This window comes from Corvus brachyrhynchos, unplaced genomic scaffold (genome assembly GCF_000691975.1).
Source record: "Corvus brachyrhynchos isolate BGI_N302 unplaced genomic scaffold, ASM69197v1 scaffold29, whole genome shotgun sequence".
Lineage (NCBI taxonomy): Eukaryota > Metazoa > Chordata > Aves > Passeriformes > Corvidae > Corvus > Corvus brachyrhynchos.
This window is the reverse complement of record NW_008240033.1, coordinates 1697951-1719800: the sequence shown is the minus strand read 5'-3', so window position 1 is coordinate 1719800 and position 21850 is coordinate 1697951. Positions and strand designations below refer to the sequence as shown.

The window sequence follows — 21850 nt, the reverse complement described above, 5'->3', positions numbered from 1 at the left end:
ATTTTGCCTGCCTGGGTAGCAGGACGATACATTTTCAGAAAGAGAGCAACTTGAAGAAAACATGGTATGAGTTAAATTATCCACCTCAGCTCTCCATTTTCCTTTCTAAAGACAGGTGAATCCACACTTACTTTATTGTAACCAGAACCAGCATGCTCTCTCAGCAGGGTGATGTTAGTTACTTTGAGGAGGATTCTGAAAACTTAATTTATTCCAGCCACATAAATGTCCGAGACATCTAGTCTCTCACCCTCCCTGCATAATTAATACATAACGTGCAGCATTTACTCTCAATTAATTTATTCTGCCTATTTTAGGAATGAATCTTTGAATGAGATTACCTGCTTTCTGAAGGAATCCCTGCCTCTGTGTTGCCATGGAGGAAGGGAGCTTAGAAAAGCAGCCTAGACAAGGCTACTTACCTTGTAGACCACTAAAGCTGGGTGAGATGAATCCTACTCTTTCTGTTCACTCAACAGAGGAGCAGAGTGGCAGGAAGAGCTGGTGACTCTTGAGAGCAGTTGTAATATGTTATCTCTCCAGTGCTTGTAGTCTTTCTCTATGGCTTCCTAAGAGACAGTGTCAGGTCATTTTTCCACTCAGTGGGCAACCTGGTGAGACAGAAGCACTGGCCCTTCCCCTTCTCTTTGAAGGCTGGAATATTCAGAGCCAGTTCAACAGCTATTAGGTACAGAAAGAAAATAAAGGAAGATATGGGCTGCTTACATGTGGAATTATGTTTCTGTTGCAGGGTTCCCAGAAGGGGAGGTCTAGTGGACGCATAGTGACTCAGTACCATTATACCCAGTGGCCTGACATGGGTGTTCCAGAATACACACTGCCCGTTCTCACCTTTGTGCGGAAGGCATCGCATGCGAAGCGCCACGCTGTTGGGCCTGTTGTGGTTCATTGCAGGTGTGGTTTTTAGTCCTGTAAGGTTCACTCCACTTTTGTTTTGCAGAAAAAAATAATTTCTCGGTGGGTTAAGCAAAATTTCACTCTTGCATTTAACAATTCCTGATGGAATAAGATTAATTTCTTAGCTGATATTCTTATCTGATATTTCTCTCCTTCGTAAGGCCAACTAATCAACTGTCTGTGCCACTTCTGTAAATCCGTCAATCTCCATAAACAAGATGATGCTGCTCTGCACTATGTTCTTTTTCTTTTTATGCAAAAGTGCTTTTACTTCTTTTTTTTTTCCCACATTTCTGTACTGCTCTCCTGAATGCTATGAGCTTACCAGATACATGCGTGGGGATAAATGTTTCATTTCTGCAAATATATCATTAGGATGCTTTTGGCTCATGCTTTCTTTGGTGCAGGGATACTCTGTAATCCTAAGAGGAGCTCTGTGCACAAGAGAAGACTCACTCTATTCCTGGCTGAACTACAACTCTGCTGTTTTTAACATTACTCTGGGCTCTAGCAGTCATTTGCAACGGAGGAGCATTCTGGGGAACGGTTGAGGTCTGCATGTGCCGCAGTGTGCAGGCAGGTGTTCTGTCAGTGCTCACTAAAACTGGCAGTTCAGGGAAAATTGGTTAAAAAGGGCTTGTAGGACCTGGAATGACTTCACAATGCCCATGAAGGACTGGGTTGTTGTAAAATATATAAGCAGGTTCTGGTTTTCCGCTGTAGTACCTCACCTTTGATGGAACATTTGGAAAGAGAACCTCCTCATGAATTCTGTCCTTCTGGAGCTGACTCTGAGAAAGCGAACAGGTAAAGTCACCTCACAAATGCTGCAAATGAAGATATTTTATTTGTGGGATGATCTAATCTGACTGACATCTGTTTTTAGCTTGGAAAATGAAAATGCCGTATCTTATTGTTCTGCTGCTATTTACATCCTGCCTGTTCTTGGGAAATTCAAAATGTCAAGCCTGAGATTGCTGAGATATCAGCAATACATTAGGAGTCAATTCAGTTGAGTTTTTAAAAAGTGAGTAGTGGTAAGTCATGTGGCTTCAGTCAGACCTCTCCCTTGGGTCATAGGTATTAACTCACCTCTGTCTGTAGGCAGTTTTGTACATTTTTTAGCTAACCTGACCCCATGCACTATGGAATTTCAAAGGAATCATCTCATGTTGGAAATGTAACTTTTATTTATATTTACAGGCTATATGGAAGACACAAATGATGAGATGTATGAAACTTATTTTAGCTATTTTTATTTGGTACTTTTCATGTTTTTTCTTTCATAACAAGTACAGATGGCGTCTGGTAATCTTTGGACTTCTTTGTGTCTAACAGGGTGTTAACAACCTGGACCTTTGAATTTCATATCATACTTATTTAGACAGTTTATTACAGCAATCTAAGCTCACACTACCTATGCTCTGTGCCCTCTCTGTGGCAGAAATGAGATGACTGAATTAGCATGTATGGACTGAGCTGGATCTGCCCAGAGGGGACCATGCAGGCCCAGCACGGTGCTGCTCTCAAATTACATGTACAGTACACATAATGTTCCTTCATATCTTAGAGGGGAACTACAAGGGACTATTTTATAAAAGAGATTTTTTCTTTAATTTTGTGATACAACTGGTTTTATACTACATTAATCAGAGTTCATAACAGGAATGAGCTGATTAACCCTTACTTCTCCATTTTCTATTTTTAAAAAGGTTTTCAACAATTGCTTGCCATCTTAGCTTTGTTTAAAGAGTGCTAAGCTTTTTTCTCTTACAGATATACTCTCAAGAGTTCTGCCATTTCCTGGGGTTTATCTTTGAAATCTCCTATAATGTAGTGGGTGGAATAATGCAACTTTTGCTTTAAAGTGCCGTTTTGACATAGAGGAATTTGAACACATTAAGTGTGCCCAAATGCTGACATATACCACCTTTTCTAGATATACTTGGCAAAGTATCCTAAGGAATATCAGAAGCCTGAAAATGGCAGACCTGCAGGAAACCCCTTAGTTCTATTTCAGCCAATAGTTTAAAAATCATTTGAGAAAATAGTGTTTAGGTCTATTCTTGCACAAAGAAAAAGGATACTATCAGCCTCAAACCTTTAGCAAAGTATATTGTATAATAAATTCATTTGCAGAGGGAAATATTCCCTATGCAGCAGTTTGTTGAAAAAACTGTGTATGGAACAGTTCTTTCCATTAGCGTTTTACTTCAGGCTCAAGACTGTTTTTTTGTTTTATAGTGCTGGTGTTGGAAGGACAGGCACATACATAGTGTTAGACAGCATGCTACAGCAAATTCAGCATGAAGGGACAGTCAACATATTTGGATTCTTAAAACACATACGTACCCAAAGGAACTACTTGGTGCAGACTGAGGTAAGAATAAAATATAAATAGCATGAGACTATTACAAACTATTTCTGATTGCAGGAGGAGAGATGATGCAGTGCTCTTTTTGGCACCACCAGACAGACAGAAACCAGTCACCAGACTGGGTGGGATTTTCCCTTTTGCTTGCCTTGGTTTTATAGAGACATCCTTCTAGGCATGCTTAGAGCAGTGCACTAGAAATTACCTTTCTGTGGGCTCTTGTCTGTTTATTAAGGAGGACTCAGAAGGAAACCTGTATAAATCATGTTTCCCACAGTAGGGCTTTCTTGGCAGGACTTGTATTTTTGTCACGGAGCTTTTTGAGGAAGCACCATTATCAGGTGTTCAGATCTTCACTGAATCTCATCAAACAGTTTATATTAGGCAATAAAATATGGGGAAAAAAGCTGTTTCAGACAGAAAATTAGATATAGATGCTTTAAACTGAAGATTATATATAAAATATTGAAAGACCAAGAGAAAACAGTAAGGGCAACAGCAGGGCATTTGAAAGTCTATTTCAGGTTTCAGGAACAGGTGTTTAGATTCCCCAGTGCCTTTCAACAGAAAAGAAGTTAATCAACAGCTAGGGCACTTGTTCCAAAGGATATGAGGGAGAAAATAGAGGATAGCAGTAAGAACTAGAGGCAGGACTGGCTTGAAAATTTGACTTAAGGCTGTGCTTGCATTTTTAACTCTATTCTGTTAATGTGAGATATCACAGGTAGTGAGGATTTGGTATTATATTATATATATATGTGTATGTATGTATTGCAAGTATAATTGTCAATTGTGCTTGTAAATGCGTACTGTCACTGCAGAGGGACAGCCTTTGTTGTAGAAGATCACATTTGAGAAAACCTCTGAAAAAATACTGACCACATCAGAAGTGGCAGCTTAACCAGAGGTATCTAGGGGAATCTGAAAATCATGAGAGCTCAGAGGTTTGGTTTTGTTTTCCTAGGAGCAATACATCTTCATTCATGATGCACTGGTCGAAGCAATACTCAGTAAAGAAACAGAAGTCCTTGAGACTCACATTCATGCCTATGTTAATGCTCTCTTGATACCTGGACCAACAGGAAAGACCAGACTGGAGAAACAATTCAAGGTGAGCTCTCGGAGATAGTAGTGTGAAAATCTTTAGGTTTTTAAGCCCTGAATGAATTAAAAGTATCTCAACATAACTTTCATCAGCTTTCTCTACCTAAAATTTAACTGCTGAGCCTAAATTCAGATTAAACGTACTGAACGAATGCAGTCAGTTGGGACAAAAGAATTATTTTCATATTCTTAAACAAGGGATCCAGCAAAAAAAATCCACAAAAAAGAGATCATGAGAAATAGGACAGTAAATAGATTTTGGAAACTCTTAACTGCATGCCTTTGAAGAAAGATCTCAAAGGTACAAATGTCTGGAAAGATACTATTCTGGCAAATACATCATGAACTATATTGATCAATCAGTGTACTCCCCTCAGTGTACAGCACTGGCTAGATGACAGACTTCACCTTCAAAGATATGCTTATTGATCTAGGATTCAAGAATAATTTGAACTGCCAAGAACAGTGAAGAAAAAATATTCTGGTGACTTGCTAAGTAGTTTAGACAGATAACTAGATAACTACAGTTAAGGGAGACAGCAAACCTGCAATATATGCACCCTTCTGTTTAATGCAGCTTATGAAGGAATGGCTTTTCTACAGTTACCTGACTTTTTTTTAACTTCATTGTTTCAGTTGCTGAGCCAGTCTAACACACAGCAGTGTGATTATTCGACTGCACTCAAACAGTGTAACAGAGAAAAGAACCGAACCTCATCTATCATTCCTGGTAAGCTTGATCAAATCCTCATCAAGAACTGAAGGCATCTGCATTGGTTTGGAGCAATGTTTTGTAAAGTATTTGTAGTGAAGAAGTGCTTTAAGAATTATGCACAGGAAAATAAAATAGATGGCTGGATAGCACTTTATTCTGATTGATAGAGCTCAGGGTTATCATTACTGTGAGATGTGAGATAATTGCTATAGTATTATAAGAGTCATTGCAACATGTTTATGAATTCATAATTTTTTACAGTGGAAAGATCTAGAGTGGGTATCTCATCACTATCTGGTGAAGGCACAGACTACATCAATGCTTCCTATATTATGGTAAGTCAGTTAATATACTGGTGAAAAACAATGCACAGCTGTTTCCAGAGCTGCCATGCAGCCGAGTTAGGGTGGCACAATCCTGATTTTGAAAGCTGCTTTCTTCCACTATTCACTCTGCCTGAAAGAGTTACTTCCCCCAGGAAGTACTATTGCCATTATTACTGGTCTTAAATTTGGTAAAAGTGCATTGCATTTTAACAATCTGTAGAAACATAAATCACATCATAGTTTCAAAAACTGTTAAAGCTAAATGCCACTTACGGGAAGATCTTTTGAGATGAACTGTGTTAAATAATTAGTTAGTTTTCAATGTCTGTACTGTGGTTTGCCTTCCTACCTGCTCATCCTACAGAGCTTTTGCAACTGGCATAGCCTTGGATACCACAGTTCATCAGCTTTCCATTATCTTTTTGTTCTCTGGGTTTTGTTCAACTCTTTTTTTTTATAGCTGAGAGGGAGGAGTAAATGCCTCCTGGACATTCAGGAAAGAAATGGGAAAGCTCTCTGCCATGATATGTGTACATGATCTTTCAGGTACGTTACTGCATAGGAACTCTCTTTTCTGGTAGGAGTTTGATCTGAGATATCTGTGTAAATTAAGAAACTGCTTGGGATTTTTGCAGCTCTTTCAAGTATTCTTTTATTTGGTTCAGGTAGTCAGTCATTTTTATTATGAGTTGCCTCTTTGAGTCTTCTCTGATCTCTTTTGTCCTTTTTTTATCATTTTTTTTTTAAGTTTCAAAAATTGTTTCAGTGTAATTGAATTTATTCTTTTCCCATGGAAAATACTTCCATGGAAGTTTTATATTTTTCTAATATTTGCAGGAAACTAAAGAAGGAACAAGTGTGCAATGTATTTTCTAGGTTCTCGCGTTGTCCACTAGAAGCTTCCTTTAAGCATTAATACTTGGGTAGCAATTCTGAGTCTGTCTTTTTTTTTTTTTTTGTAGGGCTATTATCAAAGTAATGAATTCATTATTACTCAGCATCCCTTACTACACACTATCAAGGATTTCTGGAGAATGATATGGGACCATAACGCCCAGTTAATAGTCATGCTTCCTGATAGCCAGAATATGGTGAGTTCTGTGTCTGATTGTTATGGGTTTATGTATGAATTTTATTAGTATTACCATTTTGAAATATGCAGGATATGAGAAAATATCTTGCATTCTGCAAAACACAGTTAAAAATTAATAACACCAAACTGAGTGTAAAATCCCCAAGTCATTTAGCAGAAATCTAGAAATCCTTGTCTAGACAGATTGTGATTGGATTGAAAAAGTATTAAATCAGTCCTGTACAATTTATAAAAGGAGCCAAACAGCACAAGTAACCATTATGCAAGGTTAGGTTTTGCTCCACAACTTAGTTGTAATATGGCTTCTTAGCCATTATTAGGTAAGGGCAGAAGTGTGAGGTTGTTTCTCGCAGGACAGCAGCTGGTGGGACCTGGGCAGGGCCAGGACCACCAGTGGCCAAGCATTTCTCACATGTGAAAGAAGCCCTTGGGGTGCACAAGTGGCCAGGAGCACTGCCAGCAGGGTGGGCACACAGGGCATGGGGCAGCAGTTCCTGCAGAAGGGTGGGCAGGAAGGGCACTGAAGGGCTGCCAGCTTGACCAGGGAGTAGTAGCACCCACCCAGCAGACAGCCATGGCCTCTCTGCGCTCTGCATCCACCACAACCGGAACCCACCCCAATTTCCCTGCAACACACACAATAGGCAGACGGGATACATGACAAGGAGCATTCCCTATCCATCTGACCATTTTGGTTATTCAAACTATTAGAGGATTTTCTTTAAAAAGCCCATCTCTCTTTGTTTCTGTTGTCAAACAGAAAGGATGCTTCCATGAGAACCTTTTTCTGCACTTTCAGATAATCCCAGGACCACACATACATTACAACACACCAGTTAAGTTTATCCTGTGACCATGGACTATGCGCAGCACAGCACAGCCTGAAGGCCAGGCTGGATGTGTGGCACAAGGTAGCACTGCAGGTTCCTTGCTGTATGGGTCCACAGGGTACATTGGTCTTCTGGTCAGGATCACTGCAGAGGTGTTTGAAAACCATCATTTTGCCATTGTTAAACCACTCAAAATTTGATTTGTCAATTTAAATCTAGATGGCTGGATTGATTATATACGTGACACATTATTTATTATATTAGATTTTGTGTTGTAAGAGCTCAACATTACTTACTTTTATGACTTCATTTTTTTTTCCTGGAGGCTGAAGATGAATTTGTGTACTGGCCAAACAAAGATGAGCCTATAAACTGTGAGAGTTTCAAAGTCACTATGATTGCTGAAGAACACAAATGTCTGTCTAACGAGGAGAAGCTCATAATCCAAGACTTCATTTTAGAAGCTACACAGGTAACACTGTCATAAATGTGACTCAGGACTTGATTTGTTAAAGGTAATGCCCACATCTTCTTACATTTTTGATGTTAAATGACAGATAAAAAATCCATACTCTAGAAACATCCATGGAGGGAGTAACATCTATAAGGTAATATGATTAATATGATGACAAAGGGAATAGTCCAACCTCCACTGCAGTGGGGTTCTGCATCTGGAGACTGGAGCTGGAACAAGGTGACGGAAAAGAATAAAGAAAGTCAATCTTTTACAAAATTGACTTACGGAGGTTTTTGTTTGGTTTTTTTTAATCATTTAGGATGACTATGTACTTGAAGTGAGGCATTTTCAGTGTCCAAAATGGCCAAATCCTGATAGTCCTATTAGTAAAACTTTTGAACTGATCAGCATCATCAAAGAGGAAGCTTCCAACCGTGATGGGCCCATGATTGTACATGATGAGTAAGAACTGCACTTTTCTGTTTGTTTTGATGCTTTTCTGTAGAACCATCCTTTCACTGAGTAAAAGCTGCTGAAACAAGGCACAGTCTGCACTTAACAATAGTGGTAATGCTTCTGTTCCAGCTGCATCAACAAGAGAAACATTTTTATTTTATCATACTTCATTTCAGTTTTATCATTTTGATACTCTGGATGGTTATCAGATAGGTCACTGGAGAGGTAATCAGTTAAGACTCCATTGTCTTTTACTGAAAGAATTAACAGTTTAGATGAGGCACCTTTCCCTTCTCCAGCTGTCCAATAATGGCAAAAAATAACAAAATCTTGAAACACTGAAGGTCCCAAGGCCTTCAGGATTTGGTTAGTAGAGGGTTGTAGAGAAATAACTCTAAGAAGCTGTAGCCAGGTGCCGTGAAAGTTGTTTTAAGCCAGTGCTGGGCAGACCAGCATGACAGAAATTTATCTTACCAGTTTGCCCCAGAATTTGTAATTTCTCCAGCTGTAAAACCTGACCCAGTTTCTAGAGCTTTGTTTTGTTTTACTTTACAAAGGCATGGAGGGGTGACAGCAGGCACTTTCTGTGCATTAACAACTCTGATGCATCAACTGGAAAATGAGAATTCAGTGGATGTTTACCACGTGGCAAAGATGATAAATCTGATGAGGCCTGGAGTCTTTACCGACATTGTAAGTAATAATGTGCACCTTTTTTTCCTATGTGTGACATTATTAGCATGCTTGGATCCTAGGGCAACATTACTGAACTATTCACATCTTAATTTCTGCATGAATTAATGAAAATTGTCTTCCAGGGGTGCTGTAGAAAAAGAAATCTTCTGGATTCTGGAAAGAATTCAGATGAAGAAAAAGAAGAAGAAAAAAGCCAGCAGACAAACAGCAACCCTAATCCTGTCCCCAAATTTGCAATTGAATTTAACAAGGATCAGATTCAGCATGTATTTCTTTTAAAATACAGCTTTCTATCCTACCTGTACTGTGGTCCCTAATGACATGCTTTACATTGTATACAGGGGGAGCCATTAGTCAGAAAATAATAAAGCTGCTAAGTAATGCAATAAATCCTGGAGCACAGTAGATTAACAGACTGACACATCAGCTGTTAATTAATTTTGAGTAACAGTGTCACAAGATAACTCTTTCTGCCAACATCCTGAGTGTATTCTCTTTTCTTCTCCAGGAACAGTACCAGTTTCTCTACAAAGCTATTCTCAGCCTTGTCAGCACAAGACAAGAAGAAAACCCCTCAGCATCTATGGACAGTAATGGCTCAGCTTTACCTGATGGAAATGCAGCTGAAAGTTTAGAATCTTTAGTTTAATTAACACATCAGATTAAACATAAACATCACTGCATCACACCAATCACACCTGGAGTTTTACCATTATTATTTTCAGTTTTATACCTTGGGTGGGAAAAATCTGTCCAGTCAGTATATATATAATCAGATCCCAACCATTGGTCAAACCAAGTTATTTCTGTTATATATGACTTTACCGTGGAACTTTTATCATCAACAATGCGTGCCTTTTCTCGAAAGATTTATTGTAATACGTTGTTACATCTGGACTAACTTGATTGACTTTTACAGTGTTTCTAATAATTGAATTGTGGTATTTTTTTCAGTATTAGTTTTTTTGATTTATCTGGCTTTACTTTTAACTTAAAATTACCATATTTATAGATGTTAGGGAATCCTCAATTACAAACATGTCATGGGTTTAGTATTTGGTTTATTTGCTGTATTTATAACAATTTACATTTGCTAGAAATGCAACTTTTAATATAGTAGAATGTAAATAAAATCCTGCTCTACATAACATTCAACATTTTAAGACTCCAATTAGACATTTAGAATAGTAATCTGATACTTACTGTAAATACTGCTACTTCTGTAGTGATCCATGGACCAAATTTATATTTATAATTGTAGATTTTTATATTTTACTACAGAGTCAGTTTTCTAGTTCTGTGTAATTGCCTTGTTAAAATGATGTAGTCAGTATGGTTTTATTTTAACAAAGACTTCTGATATATAACTGTGCATCTTAAGTAATTTACCTTCATATAGCTGCATGTGATTTTAACTTTTGTGGGAACTAGAAATCATTTGTTTTGAAATGAAAAGTTTTTATGAGAATAACACTGTACTTGGCATTGTTAAATTGTTTTTACCCTGGTATTGCAAAAATAAATATAAATATTCCAGTCTGTGCTTAGTATTCTTCCACATACAGTATACAGTCTTCACTGCCATGCAGGAGAGCTTTTACTTACAAGAGCAAGGACTTAAGGCTGATCTGCAGACAGCTGCTATTCCCATGGAATCTGCAAGTTCAGAAGACACTTATAGAAAACTTTTCTGTTTTTTAATCTCTGCTCCACTCCTACCCATACCTATAGCGTCCACATTAGCTCCTTTTTTAGTGTCTCCTCCCACATCTTGCAGTCTGGTCACCCACGGGTTAATGGGCTGTTGCAGGTGTCCCAATTGCCTTAGCTGGCCCCTCCCAAGACACCTCCCTGCTGGCTTGGCTTCAGATCATTGATTCGGCTGCTGAGCTCTTTGCTGCTGCCTCCTTTGGCAAGGCAACAGCCAAACTTTGGGAAGCAATAAAGCAAGCAATCTCTGCAGAAACGAAAGCAAATTGTTTCAAGTTGGCCTCAATCATTTTCTGTAACCTTCAGAACTGGCAAGAAAAGAGACTGCTTGTACTGAAGATTGCACCATGAGGGGCTGGAGGAGCCCGGAACAGAGTAAGACACTTGTTTAAAACTAGCATGGGCAGTGAGACCAACTATTTTCTCACTTTATACAGTTTATACAGTAGCTATGTAGAAATATTGAGAGCAGAAATACTGTTCTGGAGTAAAATGTACAGAAAATAATGGACCTTTTCTGAGATGAAAACTAAGCATGGAAGAAGACAGGCCTGATGTGGGCTTGGAGATTTTAGCTGATTGATTCCTAGAGTAGGCATGTGTAAGGGAGCTCAGTGTGTCAGCAGATGGATCTAGACCCCCTCAGCAGTGTGTGATTGAGGATAGGTGGAGCTGCAACAAAGCCAAAATGAATTTAGATTTGGAAGAATCTAAAGAGCAGAATCTTTAAAGAATCCTCATACTGTTGATACATGAGTGTGAAGGTCCTAGACAAGGAGACAGACTGGCACAGAATGTCAAAATAGGTAGCAGTAAGGCAGACTTTTTCATGCTCTTGTCCTCTTTCATTACAAGAAAAATAATCATATAGACAAAACAATGTATCACAGAACCGCAGGGATGGTGTAAGTTTGGAAGGAACCACTGGAGGTCATCTAGCCCATGTAACATAGGGAGGTTTTGTAAAACTGTGTTATAATATTAATGTGATTAAATTCTCTTTTACTTTTGACACTTTCTAACCACAGTTCAGTCCAAGAGGTTAGGGAGTGGTTGAATCCATTGGACTTGGGACCCTCGACATTTCCCCTTCCCCATCCACTGCATGCAGGATGATTCTCCTGTAAGCCCAAAGGCCTTGTGCAGGTCCAGCCAGGGAATATGCAGTGCCCATGTACCACACAGGGAGACACGTGCATACATGCACACAGGATGGTAGAAATAGGATTCATGACACAGAGAATAGGACTAGGATTTTAAAAGGAGGCAGGACAGAGGGCCATGGTCAGGCACAGGGCATGAATGGGTAAAGGGACTGGCCAGCAGCCAGCACATATATGTAAGCACCTTTTACCCCTCTTCTCTCCTTGTTCCTGTGCTTAGAACGGCTCTCCTTAGTGCCTCTGTTTCTCCAACCTTTTCTATCCCTTTGCAGATGAAAAAAGTTCTTACCTAATTACTCTCATGGGTCTTAACTTTGTTACGCCATACCCAAGTGTGAAACCTCAGATGCTGCTGCTTAGATATCTCAGCTATAATGGTGTTATCAAGTTCCCTGGTATTTCTCACTTCACAAGCTTTTCTTTCCAAAAGGTCTCTAATACTGTCTCTGTCCCAGCTCCGTGGGGTCCCGCGTGCCCCCACAGAAGCACGGGTGGGTTCAGTGTTACAGTCGGTAGCACAGAGCCGAGAAGGGCATTTGTGTGCGCTCTGGCAGGAGCATTTATTGCTGCTACACTGCCGAAGGGTGCAGAGGCAAATACCAACATGATCCCAAAACTCACAGTTTTATCTGGGGGTGGGGAAAAGGCGGGACCAGGGAACGGGGACCAATGGGGAAGCTCTGGGGAGTGACGAGGGGTAGAGGCTGACAGGCAACCGGGGAATCCAAACTGGGATAGATTAACAGAACAGAACACGCATCCTGGGAGAAGCCTTTTTGGTCACCCTAACATAAAGTGGTTCTTGTGGTGCTAGGGACTTGTCTTACTGAAAATTCTCTGTCCCTTGTAATGTATGTTCACCGGCCACCACAGGTCTCCACCAGAGCTTGGCCTTCCCTCACATAACTCCCCTTTAACTGCCTGTGTAGCACCACAAGACTTTATGGCCCTCTTCCTCATTCCTGTTAGCTGCTCACTCTTGCTCCCTCCAGCAAGTTTCTCAGAATTTGTGCAGGTAGTTTAGCCTTGGGCCAGGGGTGCCAGCCATGTGCCCGTAGATACAAGTATTCATCTCTAGTTCAAAGCCATAATTAGTTCATTAAATAATTCAGAGGCAACCTACTTTTCTGGGCCAAAACATCTTTATTCAGGTTTTGCACCTTTTTTTTTTTTTTTTTTTTTTTTTTTAATCCTGTGGTCCTTGCCATGGTTGCATATTGGCTACTACTGAAGTTCAGGAAGAACAGGACTGAGATAGGACTCCTAAGTGCAAGCAAACATGCAATGTATCCTTGGTGGAGTTAAATGCCTTCAAGAATAGGATCTAGAACTATTTTCTTATTACATTTGTGGAGTTGGGGGGTTGACAGGACTTAAAAATGTACATAACGGGCTCATTGCCCCAGGTGATGCACATTTTTGTAAGAATTGCACATACATATTTTTCGGAGTGTTCAGGCACAAATTTGGTGCATACAAATGTGTGTAATGGTTGTGCTTTGAGAAAGGGATTATCCTCTTTTTCAGGTGGCCTGAGGGTTCCTTACTACTTCCTCTGAAGCACTCAGATTTGCTGACAACGCTCCATTTGCACATCTAGGCTAATAAGGACAGCAATATTATATACTTCCCCCTTCTCATTCAAAAAATTATAGAAACAGTTTTTGATATCCTAATCTCTAGGGGTGTACATACCAGAGAGGTTAACTGTGATCTTATGGCCATTTGCAAACCATATTCCATAACCTTATTATATACTTCTGCACTTCACCCTATTAGCACAACAAGAGAAACTGTAGTGCTCATGTGCTACTTATTCAGCCTTTTCTTCTGGAAAACTGGCTTGTTGCCTCACATATCAAATAAAAAGCATGAAGGTGACTTCTGCTAATATATTTACAGGTTCATATAGTTGTAGATACAAAGTAATTTTTAGGCTAATTAATTCTGTTTTTTCAAGCATCTGTGGACCAAAAGCAAAAATGGAATCCCTCCTTTCTAAATTCCCATCTTGATATAACGGTTCCTTTCAACCTAAATGTTTTGCAGACATTTTAGAATTGTAATCCAAGGAATCAGCTGTCATTCAAGGTTTCTTCCAGAGATGTTTGTAATCACATTCATCATCTTAGCATGCTGACAAGTTATTTAAAACATAAGTGCTTAAGATAATCTCTTTACTCACACATATTGGTTCTGATCTAGAAAAAAAATAAGAATCATAAAAAAAATATTCTATAATCTTCAACTGTGATGGATTACAGATTTTAATAAATGCGTGTCAGTTCCTCTCAGACAAAGTCCATATTCTAATTAATTTTTTCTTGTAATCCAAGCTACAGACTCAAAAGACATATAGCCTGCCTTTTCAAACTGGGTCAAGTGTGGAGAAGATGTTATGTATCTCTGGCAAGAAGTAAGATATTAATAAACAACATCAGGTTAAGCTTTTCTCTTTACATAGCTGTAAGTTATGTGTGACAAGGAAAACTTCATTAGTGATCTTCCTCCTAAGAAATCAGAAAAGAGTTGAGAGTTTAAAAAAAAGAAGAAAACAAGTAATTTACTATCACCAACTTTTTAGTGATTGTGATGTGGAGATTTAATACCTATGGAAAAGCTTTACAAAAATCAGCAGTAAGCAAGGAACAAAAGTCATAAAAACTCATCACTATCAGCACCACAACATATTAGCTCAAGACCTTAGTATGGACTTCAAAAATCAGTTGACAAAACTTGTTAGCAATGTTTTATCACAGTGCTTTACCTAGCTTTACAGTTCTTTGCTATATCCTAGGATAATGTGTGTAATTTCAGAAAGGTTGAAATTCTCTGTGGTAAATGCTTACTTCAAGATGAGTTTAGCAAAGTTAAACGCATTTCTCTCTCATTCTGGAGCATAAACAAAGCAGGGCTGGGGATGAGAGGAGCACTGTTGTCTTGTTGGGGTTAAAAACAGAAATAAAGGCCCCACTGCTACCCTGAGTCTGAGGTATCATAGGTTACAGTCCTGGTTTTCACTCCCTCCCTGCAGCAAGGGGTGATGTCTGACCATCCACTTGTCACAGGTTTGTGCTTTGGTGGATTAGGATTTCAAAGGGACAAGAAAGAAGGGAAGTCTCTCTCACAATATTTGGCCACATTATGTCTGACTCCCCTCCATTTCCAAATTGAATTCTTTCCTTTCGAAGCCAAAACAAGTGAGGGGGAAAAAAAACCCTTCTTATGGAATGGAATTCTTATGGCTTATGGAATTAATTCCTTTGTTTCAGGAAAGTCACAACCTGTGCACAGTAGTTTAGAAAGAATATATTTGAGATGGTATGATTTGCCTTGATAAATTCTGCTAGACACTCATAGCTAAATTTCTTTTTTTCTCCCCCTCCTGTTTGTAGTTTTCCAGCCTAATCACAACCACTAGAGTCCATTTTTTTCCCCCCTTAAACAGCTATTTTGCTATGAGCTTACACCCTTTTCTGGCAGTGTCACTTTTGTACTCCAGTCCCTCCAAGGGATATAATTCTCACTTGTAGGAATATCTGGGGCTGAGAGCGTGCAAAACACAGAGGCAGAGAAGCCAGTCTGAGTGTAATGGGGCTCAAGCACCTCCATCTCAGAAAGACACTGTGATCTTACATGTCATGAAGGTCTGTCAATAGCATAAATTCCAAAATGAAAAAATGAGAGACACCCAGTGAAACAATCTGTTCCTTGAAGCCCCGTGTGAACAAAAAGTTTAAGAGCCTGTCAGCACAGGCAGTGGTAGCAGAAGCCATGTATTCAGCTGACCAAAGTCCTCAAGATGAGACAGGCTGTGAGACACCAAGGTTTCATGCCTTCCTGAGGCACAGGAGATATCATACATCTGCTATTCTGTAGCTTACCACTTCAGTAGTTGTCCTTGTGCCCAAGAAAAAAAAAGTGCTAAAAAACCACAAATCTCTTAAGATTATAGCTGAAAATTATCTAGATACAGATATACAGATAGATAGATAGATAGATAGATAGATAGATAGATAGATATGGGCATGTTTAAACAATCCTTGAAGTCCTCTCCTGTGAGTCTAGCAAGCAGTATGCAAAGGTATTTCATGCACATAGAAAAGTCCATGTGTAGGCATCCTTTCAATATAACCATCTATGCCAAATCCCATTCAGGTACATCTTATTATTGGACTGTAAAGATGACGTGACAACAAAACAGAGGATTTCAGATTTATTTTTCAAGCAATATTGTGTATAAGATACAATTATCTTTCCAGTAATATGCAAAGAGAACTGAGAAGTATAATCTTCATAAAAAAAGATAGGCAATAAACTCATTTAAGTCTAAACATAGAAAACAAAATGCAGCATTGCACTGGGAAATAGAAATGTATTCCAATATAAAGTGTTTCAAAAATAGTACCAGTGTTTCTTGAAGAAAACACTGCACTGCTCATTCTTTAATGGTCAAAAAATATTAGATACTTTTTTAAAATTCTGATTTTCATCTCATACTGCATTTCCAAGGCAGAAAAGCAAGTATGGTGCATGCATATATACAGAGCCACAACTCCGTGGTTGTGTATTTGTGGGCTAAGGAAGGGAACAGAGAATTCCCAAGTAAAATCCTGGTCTCACCAAACACTGTACTGGAAGGAACCAGCAGAGACAAGTATAACTTTAAACCTTAGTTGTAGGCCATTAATGTACCTGGAGAAGGAGGAGGCAGCAGAGAGCAGAACATTCATTGCAGGCTCCATCCTTACCCCAGCTGCATATACCAGCCAGACAACAGACCAACAGCCTGTAAGGTCAGTGGGAAGCAAAACAACTTGGTGGAGACAGGATTTTGTGTGATATATGCATGGCACTGTAACAGAATCCAAATTTGGCATTACATTACAAAAGCAGTGGTTCAGTACAAAAAGTCCTTCTCTTTCACAGTAACATTCTCCCTTCATTCTCCATTCTCCCTTTGGCTCCTTTCACTTAACTCTGTTGCAGTTGCTACTTCATTGCATGTGCACAAAGAAAATCCAAATCCTGAGTAGCAAAACTTCGAGATCAAAACTTGAATTATTGTTATGGCTGCTTTTCCTACCATGCAAAACGACACCTGGAATTCCAGCCTCTCAGAACTGTGATTACAGCACTGGTTCTCAGGAAGGAAAAGGCTGTGCGTTTATCAGCAAAGTGCACTTGTGAGCAAAGCTGAAAGCAGACAGCTTCCTGCATCAGTATTCAGCTTTAGAAAAGGGAAGCTCTAGGCAGCTGCACAGGTACCAGTGCAAATACAACCTGCCCACAGCATTACACCTCACAGACCTGACTGGTGAAGTCTAAGCCATGCTTTAATTGAAAGGTAGTGCAGAAATCCCTAAGCAAAAGCCAGAGAAGCAGCCCTGAAACGAAAGGAGGCAGCTGGTGCTATGTTGCAGAGAAGCTGCACTAGGGCTGAAGTTCAGTTCTGGACTGATGTGGCTAAACTGCAGCTAGAGCAGGGCTGACACATCTGTCAGCACAGCACTCAGCAGCAAATGAGCTGTTATACTCCATCAGTCTAAAGTGGCACTGTACTGAGTAGTAGGCATAGGTTCCCAAGTGAATGCTTCAAAACCTTGAAGCTAACTCAAAAAGTAGCAATTTAAACCTCTAAACCTAGTGCATTTCAAAGCTGCATATACTACACAATGTATTCCCTTTGTAACAGTACTTAAACTGGATGAGGCATGGAGTAGAAGTGGGAAGAGTAAACATGTCATTTGGAGCATCTTCTAGGCACATTAACTGTGTTGTATTTCAGATTGCCCTTCCTAGCTGCAGAGCTCAATGCTAATGTGCTCTCTCCACAGCACAAGGCAACATGTAACAGCAGGTATTTCAATATATTGCAACCAGCTTCCACTCTGTAATAAGAAAGGGTGTGGGGGGAAGCTTGCTCTAATCTTCCTCCCTCCTCCAATTAATTTAAATTTACATTCATTATAAAGTGATTAAAAAATATTAAGATCTAGGTTTCAAATGTTTAAGAACTGAACATTTTCAAGATTTAAAAGGATCTTATTTGTTAGTAGTGCAGAATTTCTAAACTATTTTTTGCATATTGTTATTGTGAAAACGCTCATTAATATTGCTAAAGTGAAAGGGACGACCAGACTTAAATTTTAAGTATCATTTTCATCTCCATTTTTTGGAAAAATTATTTTTACCACATGAACAATCAAACTTCATCAATAGAGTTCATTACCCAGACTTTTCCACCACAAAATAATCCACTATTAGATTTTTTTCAGCTTAAATTTGTCACAATAATAACCCTATACACTTAGAAGATAAACTCTAATAACAAAAAAAAAGCCCTTCTGAGATATTTTAGAAAAAATAAAAGGAAAGATCCGATTGATGCTGAAACATGTACATGAAAGATTAACAACTCTAAGAGGAAAACATCACCATTTGTGAGTATCTATGGTTTCTACATTAAAGCCGGGTGGCAGGTTTTATGGAAGGCAACATTTGCATATGAAATGGCAAGTGCTGCCTTTAGCTGGTCCAAACTGAGATTCCAGAAGGAGGTGGGGGAACCAAAAAAAGCCAAAACTTGATTAAATCCACTGCTTTCAGTTACTGTCTGATAACGCTGTGAGTACTGTACAGAATGCCTTCTGCCCGAACACGTTCAAGTATTGGCCCATAAACATTCTTTGTCAGAGGTATGACCATGCCTTTGGCAGTTATTTCACCTGAAATAAAGGTATTAAAAAACAGTGTTAGTGCTCCACTGGGTTTATTGGAATGGCTTTGGTAGCTGCACAGTGGGGCTTCTGTGGGCAAGGTGGGAGCTGCTGTGCTGGACACGGCCAGATCCAGGCACAGGGAACCAATGAGTTCCTCAGCCATGGGTGGGGCACCTCAGGGAATATTTATTTAAGAAAGGGCAAGGTGCTGAACAGCAGTGAGGAAAGAAGTATGAGAAACAGCCCTGCAACACCACTCTCAGAGAAGGGGAGGGTGGAAGTGCATCAGGCACTGGGGCAGAGATTTCCCTGCAGCCCCTGGTGGAGATCCAGCTGGAGGAGAGGAAAAGCATGAGGAAGGAGCAGCAGAGAGACTGATCCCAGGCCCCTGTTGCCCAGCCCCCTGGGCTGCTCAGGAGAGAGGCAAGAGGCTGAGAAGTGAACAGAGAGTGAATTTGAGCCTGGGAGAGCAAAGCAGGGAGAAGGATGTTGGTTTAGTTTATCTCTTTTTTTGCATTATTCAAACCTGTTTTAATTGGAAATAAAGTAAAATAATTTTTCTTTCAAGCTGAGCCTGTTTTGCCTATTACAGTAACTGGTGAGTGATCTCCCTATCTTTATCTCAAATTAGGAGCTTTTACATCTTGTTTTCTCCCCCTGTTGAGGAGGAGTGAAAGAATAGCTGAGTGGACATCTGGCAACCAGCCAAGGGGAACCCAGAACAAATGCAAAGATCAATATGCAAATTATATAAATTTTCATTTTAAAAAATTTTTGCATATATTTACACATGCAGATTTTAAAATCCTGGCATTGTGTTCTCACACAGCATCAGTACTGTATCAAAGAATATGGAAAACAAGTTTGAAACACATAGTGGTATACACAGCTTGAACTTAATTCACAGAACTGTGAAACTGCAGTTTGATGAAAAGTATCTAAACTTCAAAAGTGTGAGTTGTTTTTTTTTTAAAAAGAACAACAACAAAAAAAACCCCAAAGTTTTGCTCATTTCAGTTAGCCAGGAGAAGAAAGTTCTAAAGATTAAGAGCAAGGAAGGGGAAATCACAGTATTTCTTTCAACAGTGATGACTAGGAGGAGTTTGACTGCTTATAACAACATGCTTAGGTAATATGCCCCAAACCTCAAATTTCATCAATCCAGAAAGTAGCAGTGGAAGTTGCTAGTTTATTCAGCACAGGTATATGTTCACTGTAGCATAATCAATTATAATTTATCATGCTAAAGGTTTCCTCTACACTAGTGTAACATTTAATATTAAATGACTTTACAATCTTTGTGGATTAAGCAGTAAATTAAGAGTTGTCACTGAACATCTGAACATCCAAACATGCAGATTAAAAATTCCTGTAAAGAAGACAGTCAGAGTCTGACAAATTTTTAAAAATATACATAAATATACTTCAGAAACACTACATATTTACTTTCTAGAAGCAGGAAGATACAGAGGATTGAAATACAGTTACTGAAGTTGGAATAGCCACTTACCATCTAGAACCATTTTAGCAGCAATAGCCGCAGGGTATCCTACTGTTTTAGCCATTGCAGAATATCCTTTGTTATCCCCATAGACAACCAGATCAATAAATTTGTCTTCCAAATGACCAGAAGGATGCCTGAGACCTATTTCACTTCTCATAACAATCATATCTCTCTCTCCAGTGCCTAAGAGAAAAGCACACAAACTATTCGTTACTTGTATTTCAGCCACATCAAGACAAGGTTCCTGAGGAGCCAGGCACTACACATTCACAGCATGGATATCAGGGAAGTGACTGAAGGCAAGGACTATTAAGGAGCACAAAATACTAGGATCAAACTAAAAGTGTAACAGGGAAAGAAAAGGATAGATTGGGGAAGTAGGGGACATCACAATACATTAAAAAATGTATCATGAAGGTTTATTAATGAAGGTGAGCAAACAAATCCAATTAAAGCTTATAAAAGATATTGCCTTGTTCCATTCAAACCCATGAAAAAGAACACATACCAAAGGGCAGCTTCATCTCCATGTGCTTTGCAAGAGCCCCTACAATGGAATCTGCTGCTGGAACCGGTTCATCTCCCAATAAACCTAACCTGGCAGAAGAAATGAGAAAGTCTTTTATCATTGCCTATCAACAGTTTCATCATAGTTTTTTTAATTTCCACTTGTTCAGCATACCAGTTTAACAGTCTCAACATGAACCAAAATGGCTGGAATTGCAAACATTTCTTCTTTTTTTAACTTTAAAAATCATTGGAACATTTTACCATTCCACTGCTTCCAGCTGATTTTTGTCCTTTTCCAGTTTGCTAAATACAGCTTCTTTAAGAACATGGTGCTCAGCAGGTGACTTAATTCCAACCAGTTTGCACATGAGCTCTTTCTGTGTTAAAACAAAAAAGGTTCATGAAGGCCTGACATCTGTTCCCATTCCATCTCATTCAAGGTTGTTGAGAACCAGCTGCTCCACTCAGATCTGTTAAAATTCAGGACTTCAGAGAAGACAGGTTATGTGTACAGGGAAAGTGAGAAAGTTTGAGAATTTTAATCACAGCAGGTGAAAATAGGGCTCATCTTTTCCTAAAAGACTTTGTACCCCACCCCTCAGCTGCTTCCCCCTACATTTTAGTTTTATCCCTTCCTCTGGTAGCAAAGAAAGAACATAGAAACCTGCATAAACAAGGGACACTAGGAGAATGTTAGGATGAAAGAGAAGCCACCTGGAGACTGACAGAGTCAAAAACTTAAGAGATTGGATATCTTTCAGTTGGTCTACAAATGGAGAATGTCCCTTTCAGAAGGAAGGAAACAGACTGATGAGATGAACAAGTCTCTAGCAATCCTGGGAGTATTACCAAAGAACTTTCTCATTATATTTGTGCATATGTGAAGGCCATTTTGTGCTACCTAGATGCTAATTATTTCTTGCTTCATTCACAGCAAAGTGGATAGTAAAGAGAACTACAAGCAAGATATGAAACAAGCAAGAACTCCAGAGTCCATTTGGAGCTCAGGTTAGCCCATATCTTCTACTTTCCTGGCAGAGTTGATAAAGGGAAAATAAAAAGATGTAAAAATATCACTAACAAAATCTTTGCTGTGAGAATAATACATTTATAGCTATTTCTACAGATTACCTAACACTGTATACTTATCACTGAGGCTTGAAGAACTGGAAATTCCAGCCATCTTTACAAAGAAAACTTGAAAATATCAACCCTAAAATTGAAAGTAGACCAAAATAATCTCAAAAGAAAAAGAAAAAAAAAAAAAAAAAA

The 21850-nt window shown here is 39.1% G+C and overlaps 2 protein-coding genes across 8 annotated transcripts in view; one reads left to right on the top strand and one right to left on the bottom strand.

Moving 5' to 3' along the window:
- Positions 1-10508, top strand: part of PTPRZ1 (protein tyrosine phosphatase, receptor type Z1) — a 130221-nt gene extending 119713 nt beyond the window's left edge. For 4 of the 7 annotated variants that reach the window (XM_008640974.1, XM_017743751.1, XM_017743750.1 and 1 more), the window contains 10 exons: positions 752-915; positions 3163-3298; positions 4257-4403; positions 5033-5126; positions 5373-5446; positions 6400-6528; positions 7686-7832; positions 8137-8279; positions 8831-8966; positions 9478-10508. In XM_008640974.1, the coding sequence (XP_008639196.1) occupies positions 752-915; positions 3163-3298; positions 4257-4403; positions 5033-5126; positions 5373-5446; positions 6400-6528; positions 7686-7832; positions 8137-8279; positions 8831-8966; positions 9478-9618 (1311 nt within the window). In that variant the 3' untranslated portion in view covers positions 9619-10508. Of the gene's footprint in view, positions 1-751; positions 916-1641; positions 1726-3162; positions 3299-4256; positions 4404-5032; positions 5127-5372; positions 5447-6399; positions 6529-7685; positions 7833-8136; positions 8280-8830; positions 8967-9477 lie in introns of all 7 variants that reach the window. The other 3 variants (XM_017743749.1, XM_017743747.1, XM_017743746.1) reach the window with 1 other exon arrangement.
- Positions 10509-16043: 5535 nt separating this feature from the next.
- Positions 16044-21850, bottom strand: part of AASS (aminoadipate-semialdehyde synthase) — a 30558-nt gene continuing 24751 nt past the window's right edge. The window contains exons 20-23 of the mRNA XM_008640973.2: positions 20840-20955; positions 20577-20665; positions 20075-20251; positions 16044-18570 (exon numbers count right to left, since the gene is read on the bottom strand). Of these exons, the coding sequence (XP_008639195.2) occupies positions 18452-18570; positions 20075-20251; positions 20577-20665; positions 20840-20955 (501 nt within the window). The 3' untranslated portion in view covers positions 16044-18451. The remainder of the gene's footprint in view (positions 18571-20074; positions 20252-20576; positions 20666-20839; positions 20956-21850) is intronic.